At 53.7% G+C, this 26568-nt stretch overlaps 1 protein-coding gene and 1 long non-coding RNA gene across 4 annotated transcripts in view; one reads left to right on the top strand and one right to left on the bottom strand.

Moving 5' to 3' along the window:
- TTC7A (tetratricopeptide repeat domain 7A) overlaps window positions 1-26568 on the bottom strand; it is a 113423-nt gene that overhangs the window by 13414 nt on the left and 73441 nt on the right. For all 3 annotated transcript variants that reach the window (XM_074331946.1, XM_019748610.2, XM_019748611.2), the window contains 4 exons: window positions 12825-12941; window positions 9211-9308; window positions 7295-7429; window positions 153-355 (listed from right to left, as the gene is read on the bottom strand). In XM_074331946.1, the coding sequence (XP_074188047.1) occupies window positions 153-355; window positions 7295-7429; window positions 9211-9308; window positions 12825-12941 (553 nt within the window). The remainder of the gene's footprint in view (window positions 1-152; window positions 356-7294; window positions 7430-9210; window positions 9309-12824; window positions 12942-26568) is intronic.
- LOC141571541 (uncharacterized) lies at window positions 18544-26167 on the top strand. The gene is made up of 3 exons (XR_012496344.1): window positions 18544-18721; window positions 23850-24022; window positions 25269-26167. It is a non-coding gene; the product is annotated as an uncharacterized LOC141571541 (long non-coding RNA).

Genomic DNA, 26568 nt, shown 5'->3' with positions numbered 1-26568 from the left:
CTAACAGAGGAGGGAGGAAGCCACCTCCCTGTCCCCCGCCCCTTCCCCTACGCCAGGGAACAGTGGCAGCTAGGCACCTCCAGGCACGGAGGGAGCGGGTGAGGGGAAAGGAGAGCCCTGAGCCCTTCTGTGGGGGTGCGGGGCTGACTCACCAGGCTGTGCATGATGCGCACGCCATCGGGGTTCACTGTGAGAGCCTCCTTGTACAGCTGCTCGGCCTCCTCCAGGCTGCCCTTCATCTCGGCCAGCCGGCCCCGCATGTAGAGGACCGAGTGTGAGGTGGGGAAGAGGCCTGCTGCCTCCTGGATGCAGAAACCTGCTTCCTTCAGGTGGTGCTGCTCCATGAACAGCTCAGCTGCGAAACCAGATGGACAGTGGGAGGTGAGAGTGCTGCAAAAGTCAACGCTGTGGCCCCCTCCCTGGGAACCGGTCTCAGGTGGAAGGGAGACGCTCACCCCAGTCCCTCAGAGGGAAGGGGCGAGGCAGAGCTGGGCCCCCTAGCAGCTCTCAGGCTCTCTCCAAAGCCCCGGACTTTGCTGCACCAAGAGGAACAGTGGACACACACACAGCTGCCCCAGATTAGTGGAAACCACCCCCCGCAGGCACAGCACAGGACGAGCTGGCTCTGGGGTGTGGGTAAGACCAGGTGATGGTTTCTGAGTGCGCACTGTGTCAGGTACTGTGCTGCGTGCTCCACACCAAGCTCTGTAGGGCAGGCACTTTTATTCCCCCGCTTCAGGGAGGGGAAACCGGGGCCGAGAGGGTAAAGAACTCACTCAAGGCCACAAGGAGTGTAAATTCGGAGTGTAAGGTTTGCACTGGGCCATCGGACTTCAGAGCCCAGCAGTGGGGGCTTGAGCCCAGCTCAGTGTTTGCTCAGGTGACTAAATTTGTGTCCCTTCACCTCACTTGTTAATTATGTGTCTGGGGGCGGGGGGGTGGAGGCAGACTGGGTGTACACAGAGCCCGAGGGGGAGCCCAGTGACCCTGCCAAGGCTGAGTGAGGAGAGAGGCCCAGGGAGCCCCGTGAAGGGGCAGAGCTGGGGCGCCACCAAGGAGTGCTGGTAACAGCTACCAAACCGCCTGCACTGACTGAGAGCCGACTGTCGGCCCAGGCCCAACTGTGTGAAGCATCTTCTCTCATTTAATCCTCAGCAAGTCTGGGAGGAAGGCAGGTGCTCTCATGAGCCCCATGCTAACAAACCAGACTGAGAGAAAGAGGAGCTCACCCCAGCCCTCAGTGGGAAGGGGCAAGGCAGCGCTGGGCCCCCCAGTAGCTCCCGGCCTCTTTCCAAAGCCCGGGACTTTTTGCAGCACTAAGAGGAACAGGGGACACACACACCATCTGCCCCAGATCAGTGGAAAATGGGGCAGTTTCTCCAATCCTGTGCCAGCCCACATAAATGCACATTTCAAATCCTCCTGGGCAGGTACACACCCACAGCAGGCGCTTTTAGCAATGTGGTTCATGGGGGTTGCAGCTCGGCCTCGTGGCCCTCAGCTCTCCTCTCATGGCAGCGCCGGGCTCGGCTGGGGCCCTTGCACAGATGGGAGCACAGAAGGACAAGCAGAGCCTGGCTTGTGACTTTGCCAAGAGTTGTTCCTAGCAAAGGCTGAGAGCTGAGATTAGATGAGTTCAGATTAGGTCTGGGATGGGATGGATAACAGATATCCCAAAGGAAGCTCCCGGAAAGAGGCGGGAAACCTGGGCCCAGGCATCCCGTCTTCCTGTTCCAACAAGAAGCAGGAAGGAGGCCTAACCGAGGCCCGGACTGCAGCACACAGCACTTGGGGTACTTAGCGTGAATGTTGCCTCAGGCTCATTGTGCAATCGCATGGCTTGCCACATCCTAAAATACTACCAAGGGCTTTTTGAGCAAGGTACTCTTTTTCCTGAGCGGAGATCAGAATTTGGGAGAATCAGAGAATTAATTAAACACAGAGGAGCCAGGCTCCCACGCTAAGGGAGAGAGAGAGAGAGAGAAAGGCGGGTTCTTATTCCCTGAGACAGCCTGAACTGGAGATTCCCAAGGCAGAAAGCACGGGGAGGTGAGGCCTCGGGAAGGGGAGGCTTTAAACCTGGTGCCCTGCAGGGAGGGCTGGCCCAGTGGGCAGGGGTTGGTTTCTCAGCCTTGGCTCTCCTCTGCTCCCCTGTTGTGTTCCCTTCTGGAGCTGCTGCCTGGGCCTGAGCAGGCTGCCTTCATAACCATTGAATGCTGTGTGCCTGGCCCTCCCACAAGGAGAAGGAGGGGAGGTGGGGCAACCGAGCCACCAAACCACTGGACTGACCCAGGGCAGTGGAATGAGAAGTGCCAACGCTGTGTGTTCTGGGCACTCAGAAGGGGTCAGGTCAGAAGTGTTGGTGAAATCAGGAAGGTCTTCCTGGGAGAGGCAGCATTTGAGCTAAGGCCTGAAGGCTCAGGGGCACTTGCACTGGCAGAGAGAAGGGAGGCTGTGCTGACCTGGAGTGCTGGGCTCCAGTGTGGCAGAAGTCCCCGAGGTCACAGAGGAGAGGGGAGAAGCAGAAGGAAGTGTGTGGTGTGAGTACTGGGGTGGGGGAGCCCTTCCTGCATCAGCACCCGTGGTGTGGTGGTGGCTTCCTCCATCGCTAGGAGCTGAGCCCAAGAGGCCAGCTTCTCCACTTCCCTAGACCTCACCCCGGCAGGCTGGCCCCAGGCCTGGCCCACCTGCCCACTTGATCCTGGCATGGCTCATTAAGCTATTTACAACCTGCCGCCCTATCTCCTGAGCCTCATCTCTGGAGGCTGTCCCTGGTCCCTCCCTTGGGGACTCCTCGCAGTGCCTTCACATCAACAGGCTTCAATTACAGGATCCCTCCCTCCTTCCTTCCTTGGGGCCCTGGGCCTTGTAGGGCTGGCTGTACACCAGAAAACATACCCTGAAAAATGGGGCGGGCTGCTTTGCTCCAATGGACTTCATTACCAGTCAGGCAGGAAACCAGATGACACACAACAGAGCCAGAGAAGCGAGGGCTCCTGAGGGCTGCTGGCTGCCTTGCAGACAGGCTCACAGGTCTGGGGGCTGCAGTGTACCCCTTCTTCCTAGACTGTGGCCCTGGGCAGTTGTTTTACCAAACATGGTGCTCCCCAGACAGCTGGCTTCGGCCCTAGCAGGAGACGCATGGCACTGTGCCCGCCTACCGCCCTGATCCTCTACCACTTGGCATGGGCTGCCAGGGCCGTGAGGTACCCACACCCACCCAGCCTTCCCTCGCCAGGGCTGGATGAGCACTCACTGTGACTGGAGTTTCCTTGAACTCTCATAGTCATCCCAGCCAACAGGGGCCTTGCTGTCCCCTCAGTGTCCGGGGGTCCCTCTCTGATCCCCTTAGTTCCTTTACTCTCTCTCCCTGCCTCTGATTTCCCCCTCCACTCGTTCATCTTCTTCCCTGCCTATTCTTGCCCTCCTCTTGCCTGTCTGTCTTGGCTTTTCTTCCTCTTCCTTCCATCTCTCTCCACCCGCCCCCCTCTGCGCTTTCTCTCGGCAGGCTCCAAATGGAAAACATCTGTTCCCTGGAGCTTTGCAACAGTCCCTTTTATTATTTTTTCTGAGGCATCCCGATCTAACCCCGCACCCAGAGCTGGTTCCAGTCTCCCTGCTCTTCCTGCCAATGCCAAGGCCCCACCCCGTAAGGTCTGGGGATGGAACTCACTCTTCTTGGGCTACTCATACGCCCTCTTTTCAGGGAGAACCTGGCCGTCAAGCTGGTCCTGAGCTGAGGACTGGGTGAGGGAGCGCCCAGGGCCATGCCTAAGGCCTCTCAGGGGCCTCCCCAGGCGAGATGTACTTTCTAGAGACCTCAGAAAGGAGGGGGATACACCCAGCTAAAAGGGCAGAGGCTCCCGAGAGCAGGAGAGAAGTTAAGGTTGGGCCCTAAAAAAATCCACCGTAACCAGCCTTGAGCCTCAAGGGAGTCACCAAAACTGCCCGTAAAGGATATATGCATCCTCCCCATGGAGCACACCCTCAGGACGCATGGCCACCCAGAATAAAGGAGGAGGAGGACTGAGGGGAGGACAACGGAAGAATGAGAGAGAAGACCAGGGAGGCAGAAGAGACAAGGCCCAGGAAAGAAAACAACAGAATCCAAAGGTCTAAAGGGACCCAGAGAGGGACATGATTTGCTTCAGACATAAGGGAGTCAAGGCTGGGCCTGGGCTCCCGACTTCCTGTCCCTGGGCCCTAACTTCCTGTCTCTTTACTAACTCAGAACGCTGGGAGGAGGGAATGACAGGCAGAGAGGAGTGAAGAAGAAAAAGCCTGAGGAGAGGATATGGAAAGACGGCACAGAAGGCAGGGGGCAGGGGAAGCTTGGAAAAGAGAGTGAAGGAAGATAAGGAATGAGCAGGAATGAGGCAAACAAAAGAATTAGAGGAGCATGTGGCACCCAGAGTAAGACACAGCTGCTTTCTTGATTATAATTTTATAACAAATCCAATCTTTAGATACAGCCCTGGCTGCCGCATTCAGTTCACCAGTCTGCCCAGCTGACAGCTGGGGCAGCTTCCACCTGCAGGGCTACCCAAAGAGCTAGATCCCAGTGCCCAGGCCATATGGGAGCTGAGACACCAGTCAACTTCCCTGGGCCCAGGGAAAGCCTACGGCCACCTGTGAGCCCCTGGACCTCCAGGGCAGGGGAGTTCTCCTTTCATGCATGTGCCTCTCTATAGCACTGCTAGTTCCCAGAAACGTGAGCTACAGTGAGAGACGAAGGTGGGCCACCTTGCTCTTCTGAAAAGCACCTCTTGACATTCAGGATCCTGGAGCATCTATAGGGTCTGATGTCTCTGCCATGCTCACAAAGACTGGCTGCCAATGAGGCAACATTCCTGAAACACACCTCTCAAGTGGAAATCCTCTGTGAGGCTTCTCACATCAGACTAGAATGGGAAGGAGGCTTGAAGAGGGGAGGGGAGGGGAGGAGGACGGGAGTTGGGAGAGGAAGGACATAACATTTCCCAACTGAAGAGTGGGTTAAAGATGGAACTTACTGCCAAAACAGGATGCAGTTTATCTTGAACCAAACCAGGGGGATTAGCTCATTCCAAAATGATAAAGGGGGATATTTTTCCCTTCTTGCAAAATTGCTGCAGCTGGTGGAATCATCCAGCAGGTGGGTGGGGGTGCTAGAGACAACACTCTTAGGCTGGGTCAGGTGGGGGAAGGGTGGTAGTTAGGGAGAAGGCACTACCGTGGTGATCTGCTCCTGGCAGCCCTTCATTCAGCCCTCCACATGCCTGCTGGTGACGATGGCCAGAGGAGGTGAGAGGGCTCACGGAGTGCAGATTGCTCCAGAAGTTTCCCTTGCTCAGAATGAAAGACCTAGGACATGTTCTTATTTCCCTTTCTGGCTGTGGCAGCTGTCCACCAGTTTATTCCCTTTCTTCTATGACAGATCTCCTGATTTTTAAGGGGGCACATGGACACACAGAATAATGACATTTCCCACAATCCTTTGCAGCTAGGCGTGTGTGGTCATGTGACTAAGTTCTGGCCAATGGATCATGAGGGGCAGTGATGTGGGCAAATTCTAGGATCTGTCCTTATAGGGAAGAGGTGTCTTCTTCTCCCACTCTTCCTGGTTGTGCCTTAGAATGTGAATGTGGTGGAGAGCCATGTTGGATCAAAGGTATGAGAGTGATACCCCTTGGAGAGCAGAGCCAACAAAACGGGAGCTCCAGTGTTAACACTGTGTTGCTGATACATTCCTGGAAGTTGGTGAAGCCCCCAGCATACCCCTCCAGAGCCATTATGTCTCCATATCTTAGAAAAAGACAAAGGAATCTTTGCCTAAGAGGAGGCCTTTTCGATGGGTCCTCTAGATTTTTCAACATTCCTCTTCCTACTTAAGATGCAACAAGCTGACCGTGGCGTACAGCTCCCACACGTCCTTAGCCTCCTGAGGGACTCGAATATAGTAACTGGGGCAATATTTGCATTATTAAAATGCTTTCCTGTCTAGCCTTTCTGTGAATCCTGGTCCTTTTTTTTTTTCCCCCCAGATTCAGAACCTGCGGTGGTGAAGAGTGGGGGCGTACTGCATGCTAATGTGTCCATATGTGAACTCTATGCTGCGGGAAACCTTAGATTCTCAATCAAGCACATTCTAACTCTGACTTGTAAAATCTGCATGTCCTAGGAACTGATTATTTACTTTCACTCTCTTTTCCATCTCCCCTTGGGGGCTACCGGCACCACTCCCTGGGTGGGGAGGGAGCAGATAGGAGGATAATCAGAAAAAGGGTGAGGAGTTTCACTTAGGCAGATCTCAGTCAAGGAGGCACGTTGGTGCATTTTTAGGATTCCTCTTATTCTATTACCTTCCTCTTTATTCTGCTGCCATTTTGCAACATTCAGGCACATCTCTGGCCTTGATTCCTTCTCACTTCACTCTAATCCACCTTTCACACCACCGTCAGATTAAATTTTCAATCACTCCAGTGCGTTACCCCTTGGCATTCCTTAGCTGAGCATCAGAAACACTCATTGTTGTCGGTGCGCTCTGCCTCTTTGACGACAGTGGACGGAACACAAGCCAACCACCACTTACTGAGCACCTACTATGTGCCCCACATTGCACTAACTGTCTTAAACACATTAGCTCATTTTAGATCAGGACAGGCAGGAGTGAGCTGGCATTAGAACCCAGCTCTGTGCGACTCCGAAGCTGCCTGTCTCCCCAACACTAACTGACCCTCAAACTCCACGGTGGCAACAGTGCCAATTAGCTATCAAGAGGGACTGTCTCCTGAATGGCAACCCTAGTGTTACCAGCCCTTTGCCTTCAATGAACTCTACCACTAAACCTCCCTTTCCTGGGAGCCACCACACCTCACCCCTTTAGCCATTTTGTGAGCTCTTGGGGTTGGAGTACTAACTAGTTCTACTGAGAAGGTAGGCAAGGAGGGATGGGGCATGTTTTTGAGACTAAGACTACCCTGCGTTGCCTTTCCTCAAATCCCTTCATGTATGTATTTGCTGCCAGAGAGCCTCTCCTGAGTAGGCTGGCAGGCACCATTCCCATTTGGCAGAGAGGAAACCCATAGCCAGACAGATTAAGTGACTTTTCCCGGGCCAAGCAAAGAAGAAACAGCTGGAACTAGAGTTCCAGGTTCCTGATTGCCAGGCTTTTCCCTGAGGAGTGAAGCCTGTGTGAGCCTTGTCAGGAGTCTCCACCTCCCCACGCTCCCTTCTCCAGGACAGGATACAGCTCAGAGAGCCTGCAGGCCTGCTGGCAGGTGAGTGGGGGTTCACCGGGGCCAGGGTCACTCACCAGCCTGGAGCCAGATCTGTTCCAGCGTGGTCCACAGCTGCATGGGGCCCTGCTTCAGGACGGAGCTGGGCATGGTCAGCTCGGACATGGCCTCCTCCAGCCGGGAGGCCGCGATGGACGATGCCCGCCGAGAGCCTGCAGAGCAAGATGGGAGGGGGCTGAGCAGCAGAGTTGGAGTGCCACACAGTACAGGCTCCAGGAGCAGGGACTGCGCAGCTCCATGGAGAGAGACAGGGCATCCTGAGGCAGGGCAAGGTGGCTTCCCAGCAGCTTGCAGAGCCACTAGGAAGGCACACCTTGTACCCTCACCCACAGCCAGGAAAAGGAGCTTTCAAAGGGGCAACCAGGCAGCGAGCCCACTTCTAGGAGTCTGTCACTAAGGAAGACAATCATAACTGTCAGGGATGCTTTTCACCACTGCCTATAACACTGGAAATGCCCCGAATGTCCAACCGCAGGGACTGACTAAACACGAGTGAGGGTGTAATCATACAAAACTAGGCAGTCATTCAAGAAGCGATGCACAAACAAAGACCTCAATACAGAAAGATGTTCACATCCTACAGTCAGGTGAAAAAGGCCGGCTGAAAAAGCGTCTGACCACAGTTTTATAAGAAAAAAATATGGGCATGGAAAAAAGTCTGGAAGGCCATTTATTAAGGTCTGGGTGTGAAATTGTGGGTGATTTTTCTTTTCTTACTTTTGCTATTTTTGTTTTCTGTTTTCACAGGTGCATATTACTGTTTCCTATACAGAAATGTCCCATTTGAAGTTGTACTGTGAAGGCTCCCTGGGTAACAGCTCAGGTCAGCCCTGTGCCCTCTGGAGTACCTCTCACGGTGGCAGTTCTGGGTGACGTGGGTCCCTGTTCAGGATATATGAGCTGTTGACATTTACAATTCACATGCAGGTGAAATGTGAGCACTTTTTCTCACTCTCTCAGAGGCAATAAAGGTTCCAATAAACTCAGGAGACCTCAGGGCAAACCATAGATGATTTCAGTTTATAAGAGGAGTATACAAAATCCTAGTAAGGTGTTTCCCTGAAAATAAGACCTAAGCGGAAATTAAGCCCTAGCACGCTTTTTCAGGATGACATCCCCTGAACATAAGCCCTAATGCGTCTTCTGGAGCCAAACTTACTATAAGACCCGGTCTTATTTTCGGGGAAACACGGTAATTTGTTCATGGTTCTTCCCTCTTCAATTGCAAGGGTGCTACACCCTCCTTCCCCATTTCCTCTTTGGAGTCAGCAGCTCCACATGTAGCTCATGCTCTGCAGATGAACCTCTCCAGCCAGGAGCCGGGCCTGGCATAGGAAATCAGCGCTGTCGCTTCCCAATGAAGGTGCAACTTGGTTCATGTCCACAGAAATGGAAAAAATGGGCAATGCCACTAAACGCGACTCCCTCACACTTTCATTCCTGTGACTAATTCTTACTCTGTCTTTGAGGAAAATATTCTGCTTTAATCAGGTCCTCAGTTAAAAGTCAGTTTGGGCTTTGAGATGTAAATATAAGCTCAGCTCATTCCTTCCTACTGGAGTCAGACTATTAAGGACATTATAACAGCAGACGTGGGCCCTCGAGCCTTAGCCTAAGGGGAAATGGCTTTTGTGCTCCACAGCTAACTTTCTACCCCAGTCCCCACCCTTTTCATCCTTGTCCAGGAGATAGGGATTCTCCCTTGCCTACTCCAGCCCCAGGGCCTGCAGCCATTTTGCCCCAGAGTTAGCATGGGCCCTGAAAGATGCCCGAGGACAGCTCCTTGGCTCCTTAGCACAAGACCTCTGGGCAGTGGCCGGCAAGGAGCGGGGTGTATTTAGCCAGGCCAGGCAGATGCCACTCTCTGTGTGCTCAGACTAGGAGAGCGAGCTGTGGGCCCATGTGGACAGCTGCCCACGGGGCAAGTTCTTACCAGAGTCCGCGTCATGGGCATCAGGCAGAGTCAGGTGCATGCCACTCTGCTTCTTTAGTGTGAGGCCCTCACCGAGGCTGCCATCCTTTTCCAGGCCTCTGGAAGGCAAAAGAGGGCCAGGCCTTGGTGAAGTGGAGGGCTGGCAAGGAGAACAAGGGAGCCGCCTGCCAGGCAGGCTCTGGGGCCGACAGTTCAGGCCCAAGAACAGAGCTAAAGGCAGGACCATTAGGAAGGATGGAGACAACCAGCAGGACAGGTCAGGGCTCAGGCGTGGGATGCTAAAATCTGGCTCGCCCCAGAGGCTAAACTGACGTGATGTTACTCCCCATTACTCACACACATACACACGCTGCCTGCTGTGTGCCTGTGGGACCATCAGTCTCTTCACTATTCTGTAACGTCACCATGTTTCATTCCCACGGCTACATGCTTGCGCATGGTGCGGCCACCGAGAATGTTCTCGCTGTTCTTCTTGGTCCACCCCAAACCCCCTCCTTTAGACTCCAGCCTGAGTGGCCTTCATCTGTCTAGAAAGCCTCCTGTGGCTCCCTGGCCTTCCTTCCCTGCTCTCTGTCAGCATGGATCCTGGCACCACAGATATTGAAGATTAGAAACTCTCTCTTTCCAGCCAGATGCTCCCCCAGGCTAACGGAAGGCCTTTTCTACCTTTTTGTTGCCCTCACAATGTATAGCCAAGGGCCAGAAACAGAGCAAACATTGTGGACTGGCTTCCAAGGGAAGCCTGGTCTTCACAGGTCACCCGAAGTGCCCCCAGCCCACCCCCCAGGGAAGGAGGGCCCAGATGCCACACTCTGCCTCAGGCACTCTACCTTGGCTGCCAGCATGGCCCCAGAAGAGTCAAAGGGGGCCCCTGGCATGGCAGATAAACAAGCATAGCGATCCCATTCTCCTCCCCCTCCCCAATTCTCTAGGTCCCTGCAGCTCCCACACAGCTAGGGAGGTTCCTCTTTTCTCAGAGTGGGAGTTTGGGGAAGCCCCAGCTCAGAAAGGCAGAATAGCTTATTGTGCCCTTCCGGGGGTGCACACAGAGCACGGTCACCCCTGCCCACTGCCAGGGATGCCAGTGGCCTTGAACCTGCTGACAGGGAAGCTTAGAGGACCAAGGTGAAAAGGCCAGGCGAGGAGAAGGCAGGCCCAGCCTGGGGCCAGATGCTTCTTCCCCTCAGAGGGGGGCCAGATGATGGTCCCACAAAGAATGCCAGGGCCCGGGGTATTTTTGCCATCCTAACAGTGGCATGAACACCGACCTGTGGATGCACAGCCATCTTTGTGGACATTAGAGAATACCACCCACAACTACCCAGTGGGTGAGGGCTGATTCCTGTCTTTTCACACCCTCTTCCCATTCCCGGAAGACACCTGAGCGTGGTACCAAAGAGTCAAAGACACTGGATTAAAACCATGGGGCCACCCATTCTTATCTGTGTGACCCTCAGCAAAGCCACCTTTCTAGGTCTTAGTTGTGTCATCTTGAAATGGGCATGAGCATGTCGATCTCATGAGGTTACTGTGAGCAGCACATGAAACAGTGTGGGCAGGTGCCTGGCATGTGCTGGCTTGGAGACCAACAAATATCGCTTCTCACCCACCTGCTCTCCCAGCCCCTGAAGGGGCCTCTCCTAGGCTCCAGAAACAGCCTATCTTGGGGCCTTTTGCCACTTGGTTCTAGACCAACATATAGCACTGCTCTTGCCCTAAAGAACCCGACAGCCAAATGAGAAGAGACAGTCCAAGTTGAGCAATCAGGAAAGACCCAGATGGAGAGGGCTAAGACGAAGCATCAGAGGCAGGGTGAGCGGAGGTGCAGTGAGGACGGTATCTAAGCAGGGCCTGAGGGGCAGTGTGTACAAGCGAAAGCAGCAGGGGGTGGGGCAGGGTAGGCTAGCCCCCCAGGCTGTGGATTCTGGCCTTGATCCTTAGCTGCCCCAAACTAGATGTTACAAGCCCTAGTTTCTGCGCTGTGGCTCCAGGTTGAGAAAGAATGCTCCTTTCTCTTGGGACAGCCACGAGGGTATTGGATCCTGGCCTCTGGTCCCAACCATTTGCCTCCAGGTATCTGGCCTGGCTGAGTCCTGCCCTACCCTGAAGGTTCCTCAGGAGAAGTGCTTACGGGAGGAAGCCCACCAGGCCCTCAGATCAGAGATGAGTGTGTGGGTGGATGGTGACTTGAAAAACTCCCTAGGCAAAGCCCACTGCCCCTGCAGCCCCACAGTTCTGCTGCCCCAGAGGGAGGACAGGCTGAGCCTTACATGCCCAGAGACAAGGCTGCAGCTCAGAGGTGCCCCGTCAAGACCACCGGAATGAACAGGTAACCAGCTGTCCCACTAAGAGGTGGTCCCTGCCAGCTCCAGGCACAGCTTCTCCCACAAAGGGAGCTGGGTGATGCACCTGCCCAAGCAAGTTGCAGAGCAAGGTGCAGAGCACCTGTACCACGTTGCAGAGCAAGGTGCATCTGAACACAGCTCCCCCTCATACCAGAGTCTGCTCCTCATCCTCACATCACCTCGCTGCCAGGTGGCTCCCCATTTCCTTTCTGAAGAGTCCCTCACCTCAGAGTCTTCTTCTGGCAGGTTCCACCCACTGATCCTGCTCTGCCCGGGAATTTTCCAGGCCCAAGCCTGCAGGAGAGGGCTGACCCTATCCGGCCCAAGGGTTTTACTCCATTAGATTACTCTGGTGCTTCTTCTGTAAACTTTACCATTAGAGACATGCCTCTGGGGACTGTGAAAGTCTTCTAGGCTTTCAGAGTCCCTGTAAAAAATGCAAGTACACCCACCAGCATTGGCTTTCCCTAAGGCCTTAGGGAGAAAACAGCCAGCAGTCCCAGCGAAAGGGGGGGGGGGCGGGGAGTCCAGAGGACCAGGAAGAAGCAGTCTGGCATGTGTCCCTTTTCCACTTTGGGCTCAAATCCCCAGAATCCCAGGGGATTTGAGCAAAGACTTTCTGCAGGTTCAGTCTGGACAAGAGCGCCCTGCTCCTGCCCAGGAAAAACCCAGTGTGCAGGCTGGGCACTGAAGCAGGAGATAGGATTTGTCGAGACAGTGGGTAAGTGGGGAGGGGTGGGGGGTGCCTTCAGGAACTCTGCTTCCTCTTTTTCTAGCTTCCAAATGGAACTAGGAAAGAAGTGACAGGCTCCATGGGCTGGGACTCAGGAGACCCAGGTTTAAGCCTCAGCACTATCATTTACCAGGCGGGTAGCTCTGGCAAATTACATAAGGTCCCTGAGTCTCAGTTTCCCCACTGGGGTAAGAATAAAATCTGATAATGTCTAAGACATAAGCAACTGACATGGAAGACAGAGCAGCAAGCCCAGCACCTGGCCCAGATGGTCAATAATGATTTCTCTTCCTTCTTACCCCTCTGAATGTCAGTCTCCTAAACAGGTTCTTTATGTACTTCACAGAGGATTGTCACAAGGTTAAAATTAGACCAGGGATGAAAAAGGCCCCAGGAGCAGGAAGGCCCACATTCTCATTCAAACCTCATCACCCCCCACCCACCAGGCATGTGGCTACTAAGCAGTGGGCGGTTGCCCTGGCAACCACCGCCTGTCAACCCTCTGGCAAACCCGAGGGATGACGTCAGCCACTCACCCCAGCTGGGAGAAGTTGTACAGGGTCTGCCACAGCCGTAGCATTTGTCTGCAGGTCACAAGGGCTTCCTCTGGGCCTTTCAGTACCTGCTCCAGTTTCACCTTGGTGAACATCAGGCTGGAGGGAGGGAGAATGGCAGTCAGCATGCCCCCAAGGGGGCTCACAGTCCCCAGAAGGGATCCCAAGGGATTCAGCCCCACCAGAACAGCCCCCATCTGCCCACCTCCCCGGCCTACAGAAGGCAGAGTGCTCACGAGCATGGCGGCTTCGGCCATACCCCAAGATCACCTGAACTCTCCGAGCCTCAGTTTCTCCAGACAGTGTGCCAAAGCACAAAGCACTCGTCTGCATTCCTCAGTTTCCACACCGCTCATCCCCTTGTCCCCCCACCCATCATAGCCTACCTTGCCCTACCCTCTCTGAAGCACTGTGAAGTGTGGTTACTGGTCTTGCTTTGTTTGCAGATCCCCTTTGAACATGTGGCTACCTTTATGCTGACAAACCCCAGGGGCCCGAGATGGGGCTTTGTCTGAGACAGACCCAGAAAGCAACTCAGAATCAAGGAAAGAGGCTAAGCAAGGAACAGGTAAAAGGGTCACTAAAGGTCAGAGGTCTGCTTCCTCCTTGCCAGCACACAATAGGTGCTCAATTAACACCTCTGCACAATTAAATTGCAAACTTGTTTCCTGACTCGAGATACATGAGGACATTCATGTTTAACTTTATCAAAGTCAAGGGCCTTCATTGAATTTCCTAAAATAGCCAGCTCCCCTTATATATTCAATAGGATGAAAGCTACATGAAGTCTTATTCGGCCACCATTTGGGAACACAGTTACTGTGCAAAGGGAGAGAGCAACCTCAGGATCTCTTTCAACCAGAAAACCGAAAGTCCTCTGATGTAATAATGGTGCAGGGATGTGGCCCGAACGGAGGGTGGGAAGAGAAGGGCTGGTTCCACCAGGAAGCAAGGCCACAGAAGGTGCCATGGCTGCCTCCCCCTGCCCAGGACACAGCAGAGACCGCTAGAAGACTGGCTCACCAGGACTGGGGCGGGGTCTGGACATCCTGCTGTGCTAGGGGTTGAACCTTCAGTTGCTGGGAAGGTCTGGGACACTTAGGAAGTATGGAAGTACTATTTTTTTTTTTTTACCATGGGTATTGTCAGCCACATGGATACACACCAGCATCCTGGGCAAGCTGGCTGAGGCCCAAACAAGGCTGAGCCTCCTGCTTCTCACTGGGTGGTCAGTGAGGCACTTTTATTCCCAGCACCATTGTTGGGTAAACCCACAGGAGGGTTAGGCCTTGAACGTGATTGCTGCAGGCTGGTTCTGCTGGCCTTTCTGAGATGGGCACACAGGCCCTCACAGAAGCTGAGTCCTGTATTAGATGGAGCGTCCCCGTGAGCTAAGGCAGCAGCAGCGGGCAGGACCCAGACAGGGAGGCCAGGAGCCTACCTAGGAGCTTTCCCCTCTGACCTCCCCTCACTCAGGGCCCTGGCCTCCCTGCCTTGTACTGAGACCTGAGCTCCAGGCTCATGAGGAACTCTGATGGCCTCACCGCTCACACCTTGTTTTTGTTAGACTGTGACTTGGGAGAGAGTGAAGAGGATGGAATTTGCCCGAGTCCTCTTTTCAGAGGAGGAGGTTCAGGCAAGTATTTTTCTTCCTCACTTTTCCTCCAACGTGCCACGTGCCTTTTCTACCCCTTCGCACATGGCACTCCACCCCACCCCCATACGGTCTCTCTCCATTTGCATCCATCTCCCATGGCGACTTTAAACCCCACTTCCCTCAGGAAGCCTTCCCAGACTCTCAGGATGCCCCGCTGGCCTACAAGGTGACAGGGCAGAAACGGTGGTCCCCACAGTGTAGCCTTCACAGGAACGTGGTCTCAGCACCCTGTGTGGGCGGCCGCTGGGGAGATCTGGTCCTGCCCCTACGTCCCTTTCCCAGATTCTCAGAGGGGCCAACACTCCCCAAGTGCTAGGAGCCTCTGCTTTAGGGAATATGAAGTGGAAGACACAATTTCTGCCTTCAAGGTAACAATTAGTGCTACAAATGACACATTGCCCAGAGACTCAAGTGTTGTATTTTTGGATCAGACTCAGTGCCAGGAAAGCACAGAGAAGGGGTCTTGCTGGGGCTGGTGTTTGATGAAAAGGAGGGTGGGATGCGATATAGTTAGGAGTCGGGGAAAGAGAAGTGTGTGTGTGGGGCAGCAGCTGGAGCAGCAGGTGTTGGTGAGGAGTGAAAGCCTCTCCCTGTGTGTGTATGTGGGGGCAGGGGTCGGGGAAAAGTCCATTCCAAGGCTGCCCCTCCCCCCAGGCAGCAGAGTCCCCTGGGCAGGGCCACTTGGGCTGGACTGGGTTGGTTCTGGGACAGGTCCTGGGCAGACCAGCCCTGCAGCATTCCCCTAATAGCCAAGCTCCTCAGACATGCCTCCTCGTTAGCAGGCCCCGCTCTGCCAAGGCGCCCCCCCCCCCCCCCCCGTTCCCTGTACTCCTGAGACTCAGGATGGGGCCATGGCAGACCTGACCAACCATGTGCCCGGAACAGAAGTGGCCAAAAGCTGAGCTGGCGTTACAGTGACTTCTACCAACACAGGCTGTTATCCTCGCGCTGCTGACATTCCATTAGCATGAGTGACCCAGAGCGGAATTTCTCAACCCAACCACATCCTTTCTGGGATGGGGCAAGCACTCCAACAGTCACCCATTGGTCAGATCCTTCACTCCCAGATCCTGGGAGGCTCCAGATTAGCTCCTGAGATTTCCTTGGTCTCACAGCTCAGCACCGCCAGAGAGATTTTTCTCAACAAAGAGCCCCGCCCTGACTGTCCCTGACATCAATCCAAATGCCTGTGTGACCACCTTCCACTCCTGCCACCCCTCCGCATGACCTCGGGGGCCCCCGTGCACTGCTCACACGGGTACTGGCAGCTCTCTGAACTGCAGGACAGGCTCCTGGGCTCACCCATGCTCTGCTTCAGGTTGTCATGCTGCTGGGACTCGCCCTTCCCCTGCGACATGCAGCCAACTCCTAACCAGAAGTTACCCTCTGACTTTCTGTCCACGCACCGCTCTAGGAGAGCCTTCACTACGTTGGGATGTGGTCATCTGCACACTTGCTGGCATGCCTCTAACCCACCGCTGATGTCTCTCCCCTCTCTCAACAGGGATCAGCAAACAACTCCCCTCCCTCGGAAGGGGCAACATTGCTGCTCTTCTGACTAACACCGCCAAACCTCCAGGCCTGTTGGAGCACAGGGCTCCCTCTCCATCCCATCTATCAGGATGGGTGACCCAGTTCTTCAAACAACAGCACCGAAGGCTGGCAGAGCCCTGGTGGGCCACCCTGGCTGGTGGGCAACACTTTGGGACCCACAAAATGGACCACAGCCTCATCAGAATGCTGTGCTTCCTGCGTGGGCCATGCTGCTGCCTTGGGGGCAGAGGGATACGAGGGGCAAGCCTGGCTGCCCAGCCCCCAGCCAGCCCAGGCCCTGGCGTACCTGTTTTCTACACTTAATGAATTTACTCTGTCATGTGAAGAAAGGATTCTGAGGCTTTCAAAAAAGCCCACTCTTTTAATCCATTGGCTCTAATTGTCCTGCTCCGAGAAGCCCCAGTGTGACCAACCACCCTGTCTTCTCTGAATGTTCCAGACACTCTGCAGTTAGCACTTAATTACATTATATATTTCTTTTTGCCACGTGGCTTATGAGTTTAATAATGAAGATAAACTCATATCAAGCATTTTAAAATTCAGACACTGTGGCCTGCAGGTGGTAAAACCACCATTCATCTTGTCCTGTGTCCTGCCGTGGGAGCCCACCTGCAGGACAGAGCCCTTGCCTCCTCCACGTCAGTGCCCTACCTTCCCCAGTGCCTGGCACAGAGCTGAGCACACGGTGCCAGCCTAGTACTGTGAAAATACGTGTTGTTAGAACCATGCGGCCATGTGCTAGGTCTCGCAATCCGTGTTAAATCAGAGCCAATTTTCTGACCCCACTGCTTCCCGCTGCTGGTTCCTGGCTACCAGGTAGCAGAGGAATCTGCTTCACTTGCTACTTCGTAACTGCAGAGTGGGCTGGACTCACGCTGCCAACAGGCAACGAGCTGGCTGATTCCATTTTAAGCTGCCCAGAAGCAAAGTGGTACAGGGCCTGGGGAAGAACGGGGAGTCCTGGGCATGGGGTGAAGATGCCTGGCTCCTTGTGACTAGGGGCTCTTCATCCCAGAGGATGGTCCCCCAGGCAGAGCCCATAGTACCACCAGGGAGAGTCTGAGACAGGGAGGCCCAGACACTGGATTCTAGCAGCCCTCTCACAGCCTGACAAAAGCCATTGCGGGACAGGAATGACCACAGTGCTGTCCACAGACCCTGCAGTGTGACCTCACTCAGAGTGGACAGACACGGGCCCAGGAGTGAGAAACCTGAGCCAAAGTCCCAACCCTGTGGCTGCCCAGCTGGGCATGTCACAGGTTTCAGACCTGTGAAATAGGAGTGAGGTCTCCTGCCCTGTGTGCCCCAGGGATCCTGCAGATGAACTGCGGTGACCTTGAAGCAGCAGCTGAGAACCCACAGCTGTATTCAGTCCTCAAGCACAGGCTTGCCTGAGGCTCAGGGAAGGGACTTCTGCTTTGAAACTATAGGCCTAGTAGACCCTTGAAAGCAGTTTCCAGGCTAGGTACCCCTGAAGGCTCTCGAAAAGCCCCTGAGCTTCATGGCCTGTTTGGCGAGGCAAGGCAGGGGGTCTTCCTTGTGGCTTCTGGGACCTAAGATGGGCATGAGAAAGGAAAGGAAGAGGATGGAGGTATAGACAGAGCCACAGCAACCTCGGCGGTGATCCCCTCCTGCAAGCACTTTCCTGTTTTTTTTGTTTATTTGTTTTTGGTAGTTATTCATTTTGCCTTTTTGTTCTTTAAACTGTACATATGTGATTCATATACTCTAATCTGCCATCTTGGACCTTCCTTGTCGCACTTTCCTGTTTTTTACGTGGTGGAAGCCCGTGTGGAATAAACACTGGGGTCTTTTAAGGCCGCATGCTCTTGCCACACCATTGCATCTGCAGGCAGATGTGAAAGTGAGTGTTCTCTCTAGGGAAGGGGAAGGAGCAAGGATCAGTGTAAACACACCCTGCACTCTGTCCCATCCAGGGGCGAAGCTGCTGGGGCGACAGGGAGCAGAGTCCTGGGTCTTGCTACTCTCTGTAGCTCCGTTCCATGGCGCAGCGTGGGTGCCCAGGTCCTAGCAGGGAGGCCCAGTGAAGCCACGAGCCCACTCTCCAAGACTTACACCCCCCGGAGAATGCCACCAGCGCCTTGGCAGCCCAGCCAGGCCCCCACGCCAAGGCTTGGTGCTCCCTCCACTACTGTCCTCACAGCATACCTCATCTACCACTGCACTCTGGTCAAAGTAGGAACCTGCCACCTCCCACGTCACCTGCACGGCCCAGCACAGGGTGGGGAGGAAGCTTGGGGGATGCCCTTTCTGAACCGTGAATCATCTCAGCCCTGTAGAGTCTGTATGTTTGAATTTGTCTGGGCCAGCCCCCATCCTGCAGAGGAAGACAGAGACCAGAGAGGTCAGCGTCTCTGGGTGTCACCACAGGTCACCAGCTTTGTCAATCTTCCCGACTGCTCCAATCAGGGCTGATGAGGGAGGGTCCCAGCGGAATGCTTGGGTAAGCCTGGCATCTACCTCTTCCTTCTACCACTTTTCCTGGGCACCGCCTGGTCTGCACTCCTGGGGCAGGGTCATGATCAGCCTGCAATTATCTATCAAACGGATTACGACTTGGAGCTGTTCCAATTTGAGACAAAGACAAGTCATTTCTTTCCACTGCTGTGAAGAGGAAATATCTTAGAGGGAGCCTCCTCAGAACTGGGTGAGCATAAGTCTTTCCAGAACCTGTTTTTTAAAAAGAGAATTATTTTGTAAATAGGGGATATTTTTGTGGCAGTGGCTCTGGCTAAGCAAGTACTGTCCTGGGGTAAGAGGTGGTCTTGTCCATTCCTCTTCCCAGGAGTCTTGGATCCTTCTCCCCTGGGTCCCCTCCTTGGCTGCTTATCCCAGCACCCTACTCTTGGTGGCAAGGGGGTTGGCAGAGCAGACCTGGCTGCAGGGAAGGACTTGGTCTGTGTGGGTGGCAAGTACAATGGGGCCACATTTTTCACTTTCATGTTCCTGAAAGCAGCTCCCTCTAAAATTCCTCAGCACACACAATAAACACTTGAACATGGTAACCAGCATGCACCTGAGAGAGCCACCTCTGCCCCTGGCTCATTCCTCCTTAAACAGGAGGACCTCATGCAGAAACACGGCTTTTGGCATCGAACGAAGCGGGTACGCTTCCAGGCTCTGCTGCTTCCTTCATCTCTCTGAGTTCTACCTACTGTGTAAAGCAGGGACAGTAACAGCACCGCCCAGGAGGGCCAGTGGTGGGACAAAGGGCAACAGAGCCTGTAAAGGCAGCCCTGGCGCAATCACCCCTCAAAAACGGTCAGCTGTCATTCCCAGACCACTTGCCCCGTCATTATCAGTCTTTCCTGTCAGATCCTCTGCTCCAGCAGGGACCATGTCTTTCTTATCTTTGTATTCCCAACGCCTGACCTAGTGGTCACTCAATGGATCTTTGCTGCAGAACAGAAGTAAAATTGCAGGGCGTCCTGCGGAACTCTCCACTCTTCCTGGCCTCGTCTGTGTGTTCACCTCTTTGACGGGCCTTGGGCGGGTCTGCCTGATCCCTCTGGCTCCTGGCCATCATGGGAGCCATCCACGCTGGGGGAAAGGGTGGCAGCAGGTGTGGCGAATGCACAAAAGCGGGTATTATCTCTTTAAAGGACAGTAATTAGTAATTCCAGCTGATGGCTGTACCATGCTATTTTAATGAAGAATTCTATTTTTACAGAAAACACATAATTGAGTGAAAAAGCAGGCTATTCTCTGAGTCAGGTGGCCACGCCTCTGGAAAGTCTAACTCCGTGGCCAGGAGGCCAGAGCCTGCACACAGCACGGAGTTTTACAGCAAGTGGGCCCCATCCTGGCCGCCTCAGTCTGACTCAGTGGTGAAAAGCAGGGTCCATGTCTGATGAACCAAGTTCAAATCCCAGCTTTCCTTCTAGCCATGTGACCTGAGGCACGTCGCATAACTTTTTAGAGCCTCAGTTTTATATCTATAAAATGGGAATTAAAGTATCTATCTATCTATCTATGACCTATCTATGCCTTGGGGGTTCTTAGGTGGAAATAAAGGCCTAGCAGGGGGCCGGCACTTCATAAAGGGTCCGAGCCACATTTGCCCCGTCATTATTATTTATCTAGCCCCTATTATGTCCAATTGCTTACTTATGCCTGCCATGCCTCCAGGTCCTCATCTGTAAAGTAATGCTAGTTCCTATACCTCCCTCCTAAGGTTGCTGAGGGGATTCAATGAGTAAATGCAGCTGAAGTGCTTAGAGCGGCACCTGGCACAGAGCAAGCACTAGGTGTTCTGCTCATGGGTTCAAGCACAGCAGGGCTGTTCATCCCATCAGCTGGCGTGGGTTCTAGTCCCTGCTCTGCCACTCATCAGCTACCTGACCTTGAGATGTCATCTAGCTTTCCCATTAGTTTGTTCACCTTTAAAGTAGGAGGGTTGTAAAAACTAAAACATAAACAAATCAAACCAAAATGACAACACAATAGGGTAAGAGGTATGAGCACTCTGAGAGCTGGAAGATGCCAGCATCCCCATGTGTTTCCTTTCTTCCTTCCTTCCCATCGTCTACCTGGGTGCTAGGTGCCCAGCGATGGCGTCTCTACAGCGGGAGGGGGATGCAGAGGACAGGCCAGTCTCTTTGGTGCTTCCAAACTCAGGGGAAGCTCAAACAATACATCTGAGGCAATTAGGAACAAAACAGGAGAACCAAGTACTCAATTGAGTGGTTCACCTTTGAGGAAATGCAGGAGCTTCAAGGCCAAGTGGAGCCAATGGGAGTCTCTGAGGATAGGCAGGATTCAGAAGCAAAGTGAGGTGAGGAGGGCACCCTAGAGGGCTGGACTGGCAGGGACGAAGGCCTAGAAGTGGAAGGGAAGGGCCGGCCTGACCAGGCACAGAGCCCTTCCCCCCCAGGACAGGATGAGGCAGGAGAAGCGGGGAACAGCCCCCACTCAGGCTGTAATCACCTGGCTGTCACAGTGGCCCAGCCCCTGGCCAGAAATTCCAGGGATTCACTGGAAGATACAGGTTTCCCAGACTCCAACAGGGCAGTTAACTGATTAAAAGCATACACATACACTCTGAGGGTATGCTTTTAAAGCTCTAACAGGAGCATCTCCCTCAGAGGACGAGGGCCATAATCAGGCCCGGCTTTACTACCTTCCCACCGATGAATGTGAAAGGGACCCTATGGTATCTCTTCTTAGCCCTAAAAACCAATGATTTTTTCCCTTAGGTCTGGAGGATTACACTGACCCATATCCCCTAATGTTTTAAGGCTTACACCGATCTTCCACCTCTTAATAAATTCATTCAATGTGACCTGACTCTGAAGCTTTAAAAATCAACAGTCTGTAAGCTTTGCTTACTGAAGTTAGCCTCTCCTTACTTCAAAGGCCCCGCCCCATCTGGAGTGCAGCCCACACCCACTTCACGGGCTGTGGCTGACTGCACAGCAAGGCCTGCAGACTGACAGCTGACCCGGTGGCCTCCAGGCCCACTTCCCTCAGCAGCAGGCCACCTCCAGTTACCTGCAAGTGACTCTCCAAACACTAATTCATGACCTTGAAAGATATAAACACAAACCACACAGAGCCATTCCATAACCATTCTGGGGAGGAAGAAGTTTCAGAAAGAAGGTCCTCAGGTAGAACAAAGGTAGGTTCCCAGCCCCGGGATAAAACACCAATAAGCAAACACCTTGGTCCTGGTGTATGATTTCTGCCCAGTGAGCAAACCTTTGAGACCGGAAGACCACCCAGTGCTAAGGGGAGCCAGTCCCGCTCTAGGGGCATGAATGCCTCTCCTGGGCCGGGGCCACTCCTGCTAGGTTGGTGTGCCCTGGGCCCCAGTGCCTGCCTCCCGCACAGACTGGAAGCAAAAGCATCCAGGTGTTGAGGATCAGGAAGTGAAGGAATCAAACCACTTTAAAACAATGAAGAATTCCTTTTGGAAAAATCTGCAAATACCTCTTTCCTTTCTTCCTCAAACAAAACCACCTAGTGGGTCATCTGCATTTCCGGTCTGAGCACCGTGGGCCACTATGGGAGACAGAGGACTCCACTGCGGTGTCACACAGAGCACATCACAGGAGGCTGCCTGGAACATCCCGCTGGAGGGAAGTGCTGAATGTCAAACCAGCTTAGCGATGAGGAACTGACCTCTGGGGAAGCCAGCACAGTGCCAGAAATGTTATGCCTGGCTTAACATTTCCTTCAACCTCAGGGCCTGCAAGTAGAACCCCCAGCTCTTGTCCTCAGGGGGGCTGTGGCAGCCAAACATGTTTCATGAACGCAGCCAAGTGATAAACTAGGTTTATGATCGTACCTTTGATTCCAGCCCCCTCACGGGAGGGTTGGTATTTTAAGCGTCCTTTCGATTTACTGCAAGTCCCTAATAAGATCACCCAATAAACACACTGGGTTTAAGTCAGAAATGTTAACAGGAGCCCCGGGACCGGGACCGATCTTCTCCTCTGCAGAAGGCGCTACTAGAAATGTCACCTGCCACTTGAGAAAAAGGTGAGGCAGGCAGGGTAGATCAGAGAGGTGCCCTTGGGGCCAACGTTAGCCTTAACCTGATAAGGTTGAGGTCTGGCCCCAGCCAACACCTAGTTATCAGCTCAAACATTTTCCAAAACAGCCTAGGTTTCCCTGGGGAGATGGCTTTGATGGTTTCATTTGTTTACATGGCAGCGAGCTCCAGCTTGTTGAGAGAGCCACATTGTTCCTGTGCTGGGGAGTGCCCATCCCCCCGTCCCCCCAGGACCTTCCAAGTCCCCCTGGACCTGGGCTGGGCTAGGCAGAAACTCCCACCACCAGGGCCTACCCCAACCAGCAGGGGTGGGAGGAGGCAGCCTTGGTATTGTGGAGAGGGGCAGGACAAACCAGTTGGCTCCTCTGCCTCCAGCCCCATGGCCTGGGCTTTCAAAACTGGTCTGGCAGACTGCCAAGCCTGGGGTGGGGGCCGTGACTGACAGGCTGGTTATTGGAAAGCTCCCATCATTAGCCCAGGAATGTTGTTTGGTTACCATGGTGACCTTCACTACAAGTGGCCTGACTAAAGCACAAGGAATCTGTTACCTAAAACCAGTGCCCCCAAGGAGCCCTGGGCTTTAGGAACCACACTTATCAGTGGCTGGTTCCCTTTGACCCCATATTCCTGCCCTTCCCAGGCTGAGCCTCCCAGCTGCCTCCTATACCCAGGACCAGGAGAAAAGACTGGCAAAGGTATCTCTAAGCTTGCATGGGCCCTCTCACATTCCACAGCATGGCCTGGCTTACAACGAGGTCCAAATAGGGAGGCTGCTGCCCCCATGAGGCCCTCCGCAGGCTGGCCAGGACCAGCCCAGGCCAGCACATGTGTCCAGGGCTTAGTTGGAAGCCCTCAGGATTTCAGGAAGCTGCTCAGGGTGTCTGGTTCCCACCGTACCAGGTTCACACTGTCCCCGCGGCCATCAGTCTCTGCCTCATCACGTTCCTGCCTTTTTAGACCCAAGCTCCATTAAGTAAAGGTCACTCCCCCGGCACGGAAATCAAGATCCTCTGTGCTTGGCTTTCTAATCCCTAAAGTCAGGAAGATTTTCAAAATTTCAACTCCATGAAATCTGGGTTTTTCTCCAGGAGTCTTAAGACTGCCTTTAACAACAGTGGCCTCTTGTGCAGCTAAAAAGCTTAACAATCTTTCACGGAGGGTCCCTGCTTCTGTCTTCCTGCCTTCCCTCACACACAGGGCACCCTCCTTCACCTCCTGGCCCATGCGCACTGCCCCTTGGGCCCCGTGTTGCAGTTCACACTGTCTGTGGTCTGCCTTCCAGAGCCCTTCACACTGCTGCCCCTCAACACGGCTGTAAACCGACTGTGAGACCGTCTGCTGCCTAAGCCTCACAATAGACCTTGGAAGCAGAGAGGGAGGACAGGTGTCAGTCAGTCTTTTGGTCGATGAGAAAACGGAGGCATGGAAAGGAGAATGCTGCTGGAGGGGACACAGGTAAGGGACAGGCATGACTCTCCTGGGGATAAGTTTATGTGGAAAGGGGTCCATTGCACCCACCAGCACCCTCCCACTGTGCCAGGTCTCCTCCCCTCCTGACACTGGCCTCCCCACCTCTTCCTTCACTAAGGCAGGCTCTGCAGAAAGGCAGAGTCTCTAAAAGGCTGCAGGAGATGGGGAGGGTCTCAGTGGGAACAGATCCAGACTATGGGCCTTGAGGTGCCCCCCCGAATGTGGAGATCTTGTTGGGGACGCTGAGGTCAGGGTATAGGGGGTTTGGGTTTTTTTGTTTTGTGGCAGTGGTATTTACTGAACCGGTCATTTAATTAACTGCCATGGCAACGGCTGGAGCCACACAGCTTGTTCCCAATGTGAGGAGCAGCTGGAGAAGCACGATGCAGTTTCCATTGAAGAACAATGACAGTTTCAGTGATCCCTGACCAGTAACGGACTCAATGACATATCCTGCTAACAACCCATGGGGTTTTGTACTCTGAGGTTTCACCTGTGGGGAACACTATTGATTTATTTGCAAAGAGCCATGGTCGTACACTATGGTCGTTCCAGATTTTCTACCCCCACTTCCAACCACACACACACACACACACACACACACACACACACTTTAAAGTGGAATTTTTCTTTTTCTTTTTTTTTTTTTTTTGCCTAAGACAACAGAAATGTATTCTCTCACAGTTCTTAGGCCAGAAGCCCCCTTTATTTTCCCCCGTTAGTTGTGCAGCCTTTTAGGGCTAGCTCAGATGAAGGCCATGAGGAACTCATGGCAGTGAGGGCTCATGGTGGCACAGATAACCTGCACCGCTTCTCTGTGCCCCTGAACCCAAAGGGCAGACTTCGCAAAGTGAGGCACCCCAGGGGATGGGATGCTCATCCCCCAAATGCTTCACAGCAGGCCCCTCTGTAGCGACAGAGGAATAGAGGAATCCTGAGGAGGCCCCTGGGGATGACACACAAACGTTTTCCTTCCTTGGGCTCGGACATCAGAGAGGTCTCCCTGCTGCTGGCCCACGGCCCCAGCCCGAGGCCCCTCAGTGGCTCTGTGGTGCATGTCTGGATGGGGGAGCGCTACTCCCACGGCAGAGGCTGCCTGTTTAGAAGGCTCCTGCCTGCGGCAGTGGGGACACAGCTGACAAAGAGGGGCACAGTTATCCTACAAATGGACCAACAGCACTGGTGTAGCTGAGAAGTCTACACCGGGGCTTCTCGTCTTTTTTGGGTTTAGGATGCTTCTGAGGGTCTGCTGAAAGCCATCACCCCAGATGCAGGCACACAGCGCAAATCTTCAAGTTCCGGTCCAGGTGTTTGGGAGGCCCACAAGTCCATCCACAGCCTCCCAGGGGGTGTCACCAACCTCATGGCAAGGACCACCTCCTCTGCCCCCCATGAAGACTTTCAGTGAGTGAAGCATTTCCTGGGGAAGGAGTGGGCAGCTGAATGAGATGGGAGGAAAGGGGAGGGGTGGAGAGTGCACTGGGGGAGAGGCCCACACTGCCAATAAAAGGAGGGAAGACTAGAGAGAAGACTTCCACACCCAGCCCAGGAGCCACAGGAAGTGGGTGGGTTGGAGGTGCTGAGCAAGAGCTAGAGAGCCCCCCACATCCCGGACAAACCCCTTCCCACTGTGCCTTGCACGGCATGGGCTTCACGCAGATTTCCTAAAAGTGGTGTTAGCCTCCTCACATCAGGCCAGAGGAGGTGATTCTGCCAGCAGACAGCAGGCATTCCAGAAGTTAGGGAGAGACACTACGCAGTAAAATGCCAGATGCTGGGACCGGCGGCCGAGTATGCAGCATGTGAATCCCCTTCCCTTATTTCCATCAGGAAAGCTCTGGCCTGAACTGTTCATAGTCTCAATTTACATGGAAGATTTCTCTTGGAAAAAGGACATGCGGATAAAACAATGTCTGAGGCCTGGCCTGGCCTCTTGTTCCTTCTGTGACACACACTCATTTCCAGGGGCTCAGTGAGGAACCTCCTCCACACCCTAGAATTCTAAGCCTTTCTTCCTGGCGGTTTCTTTTTCCACTGAAGCCTGACAATAGATGACACACACAGCTGTCTGTGCACACGCACACACACACACTCACACATGGCCAGCAGCAGACCATGGGTCAGACCCTGCCACACAGGTGAGCCTGGAAAAAAGCAAGGGAACTGGCACTAAAAAAGGAGGACCTTTGTCCTCTGTGCGTTTTCATTAAAAGTGAAAAATAAACTTCTATACAGTAAGTCTTGCTGTCTTGTACTTGGGATTAATGAGACAAGGTAACTAATCCCTTGTCCACATGTACCTTTTTATCTGTTTCCCTAAGTATTGCCTTAGTAGTCCCTAAGCTACCTGCCTTTTAAAGTGAACTGATTTCAATTTTAATAATCTAAGTGCAGGGTCGAAGTCCAGAGTCAAGGGTGTCTTCTTAACACAAATAATGGGTTTATGTTGAGTGGGCCACACATTGTCTCTGCTCACACCTGGCTGTGGGCAGCTGGGACACACCTGGGCCAGGATGTCGGTTGGACAGGCA

The sequence above is a fragment of the Rhinolophus sinicus genome, linkage group LG05, assembly GCF_036562045.2.
Source record: "Rhinolophus sinicus isolate RSC01 linkage group LG05, ASM3656204v1, whole genome shotgun sequence".
In the NCBI taxonomy this organism is placed as follows: domain Eukaryota; kingdom Metazoa; phylum Chordata; class Mammalia; order Chiroptera; family Rhinolophidae; genus Rhinolophus; species Rhinolophus sinicus.
The sequence above is the reverse complement of the archived record's forward strand: the minus strand, read 5'-3'. Positions and strand labels throughout refer to the sequence as shown.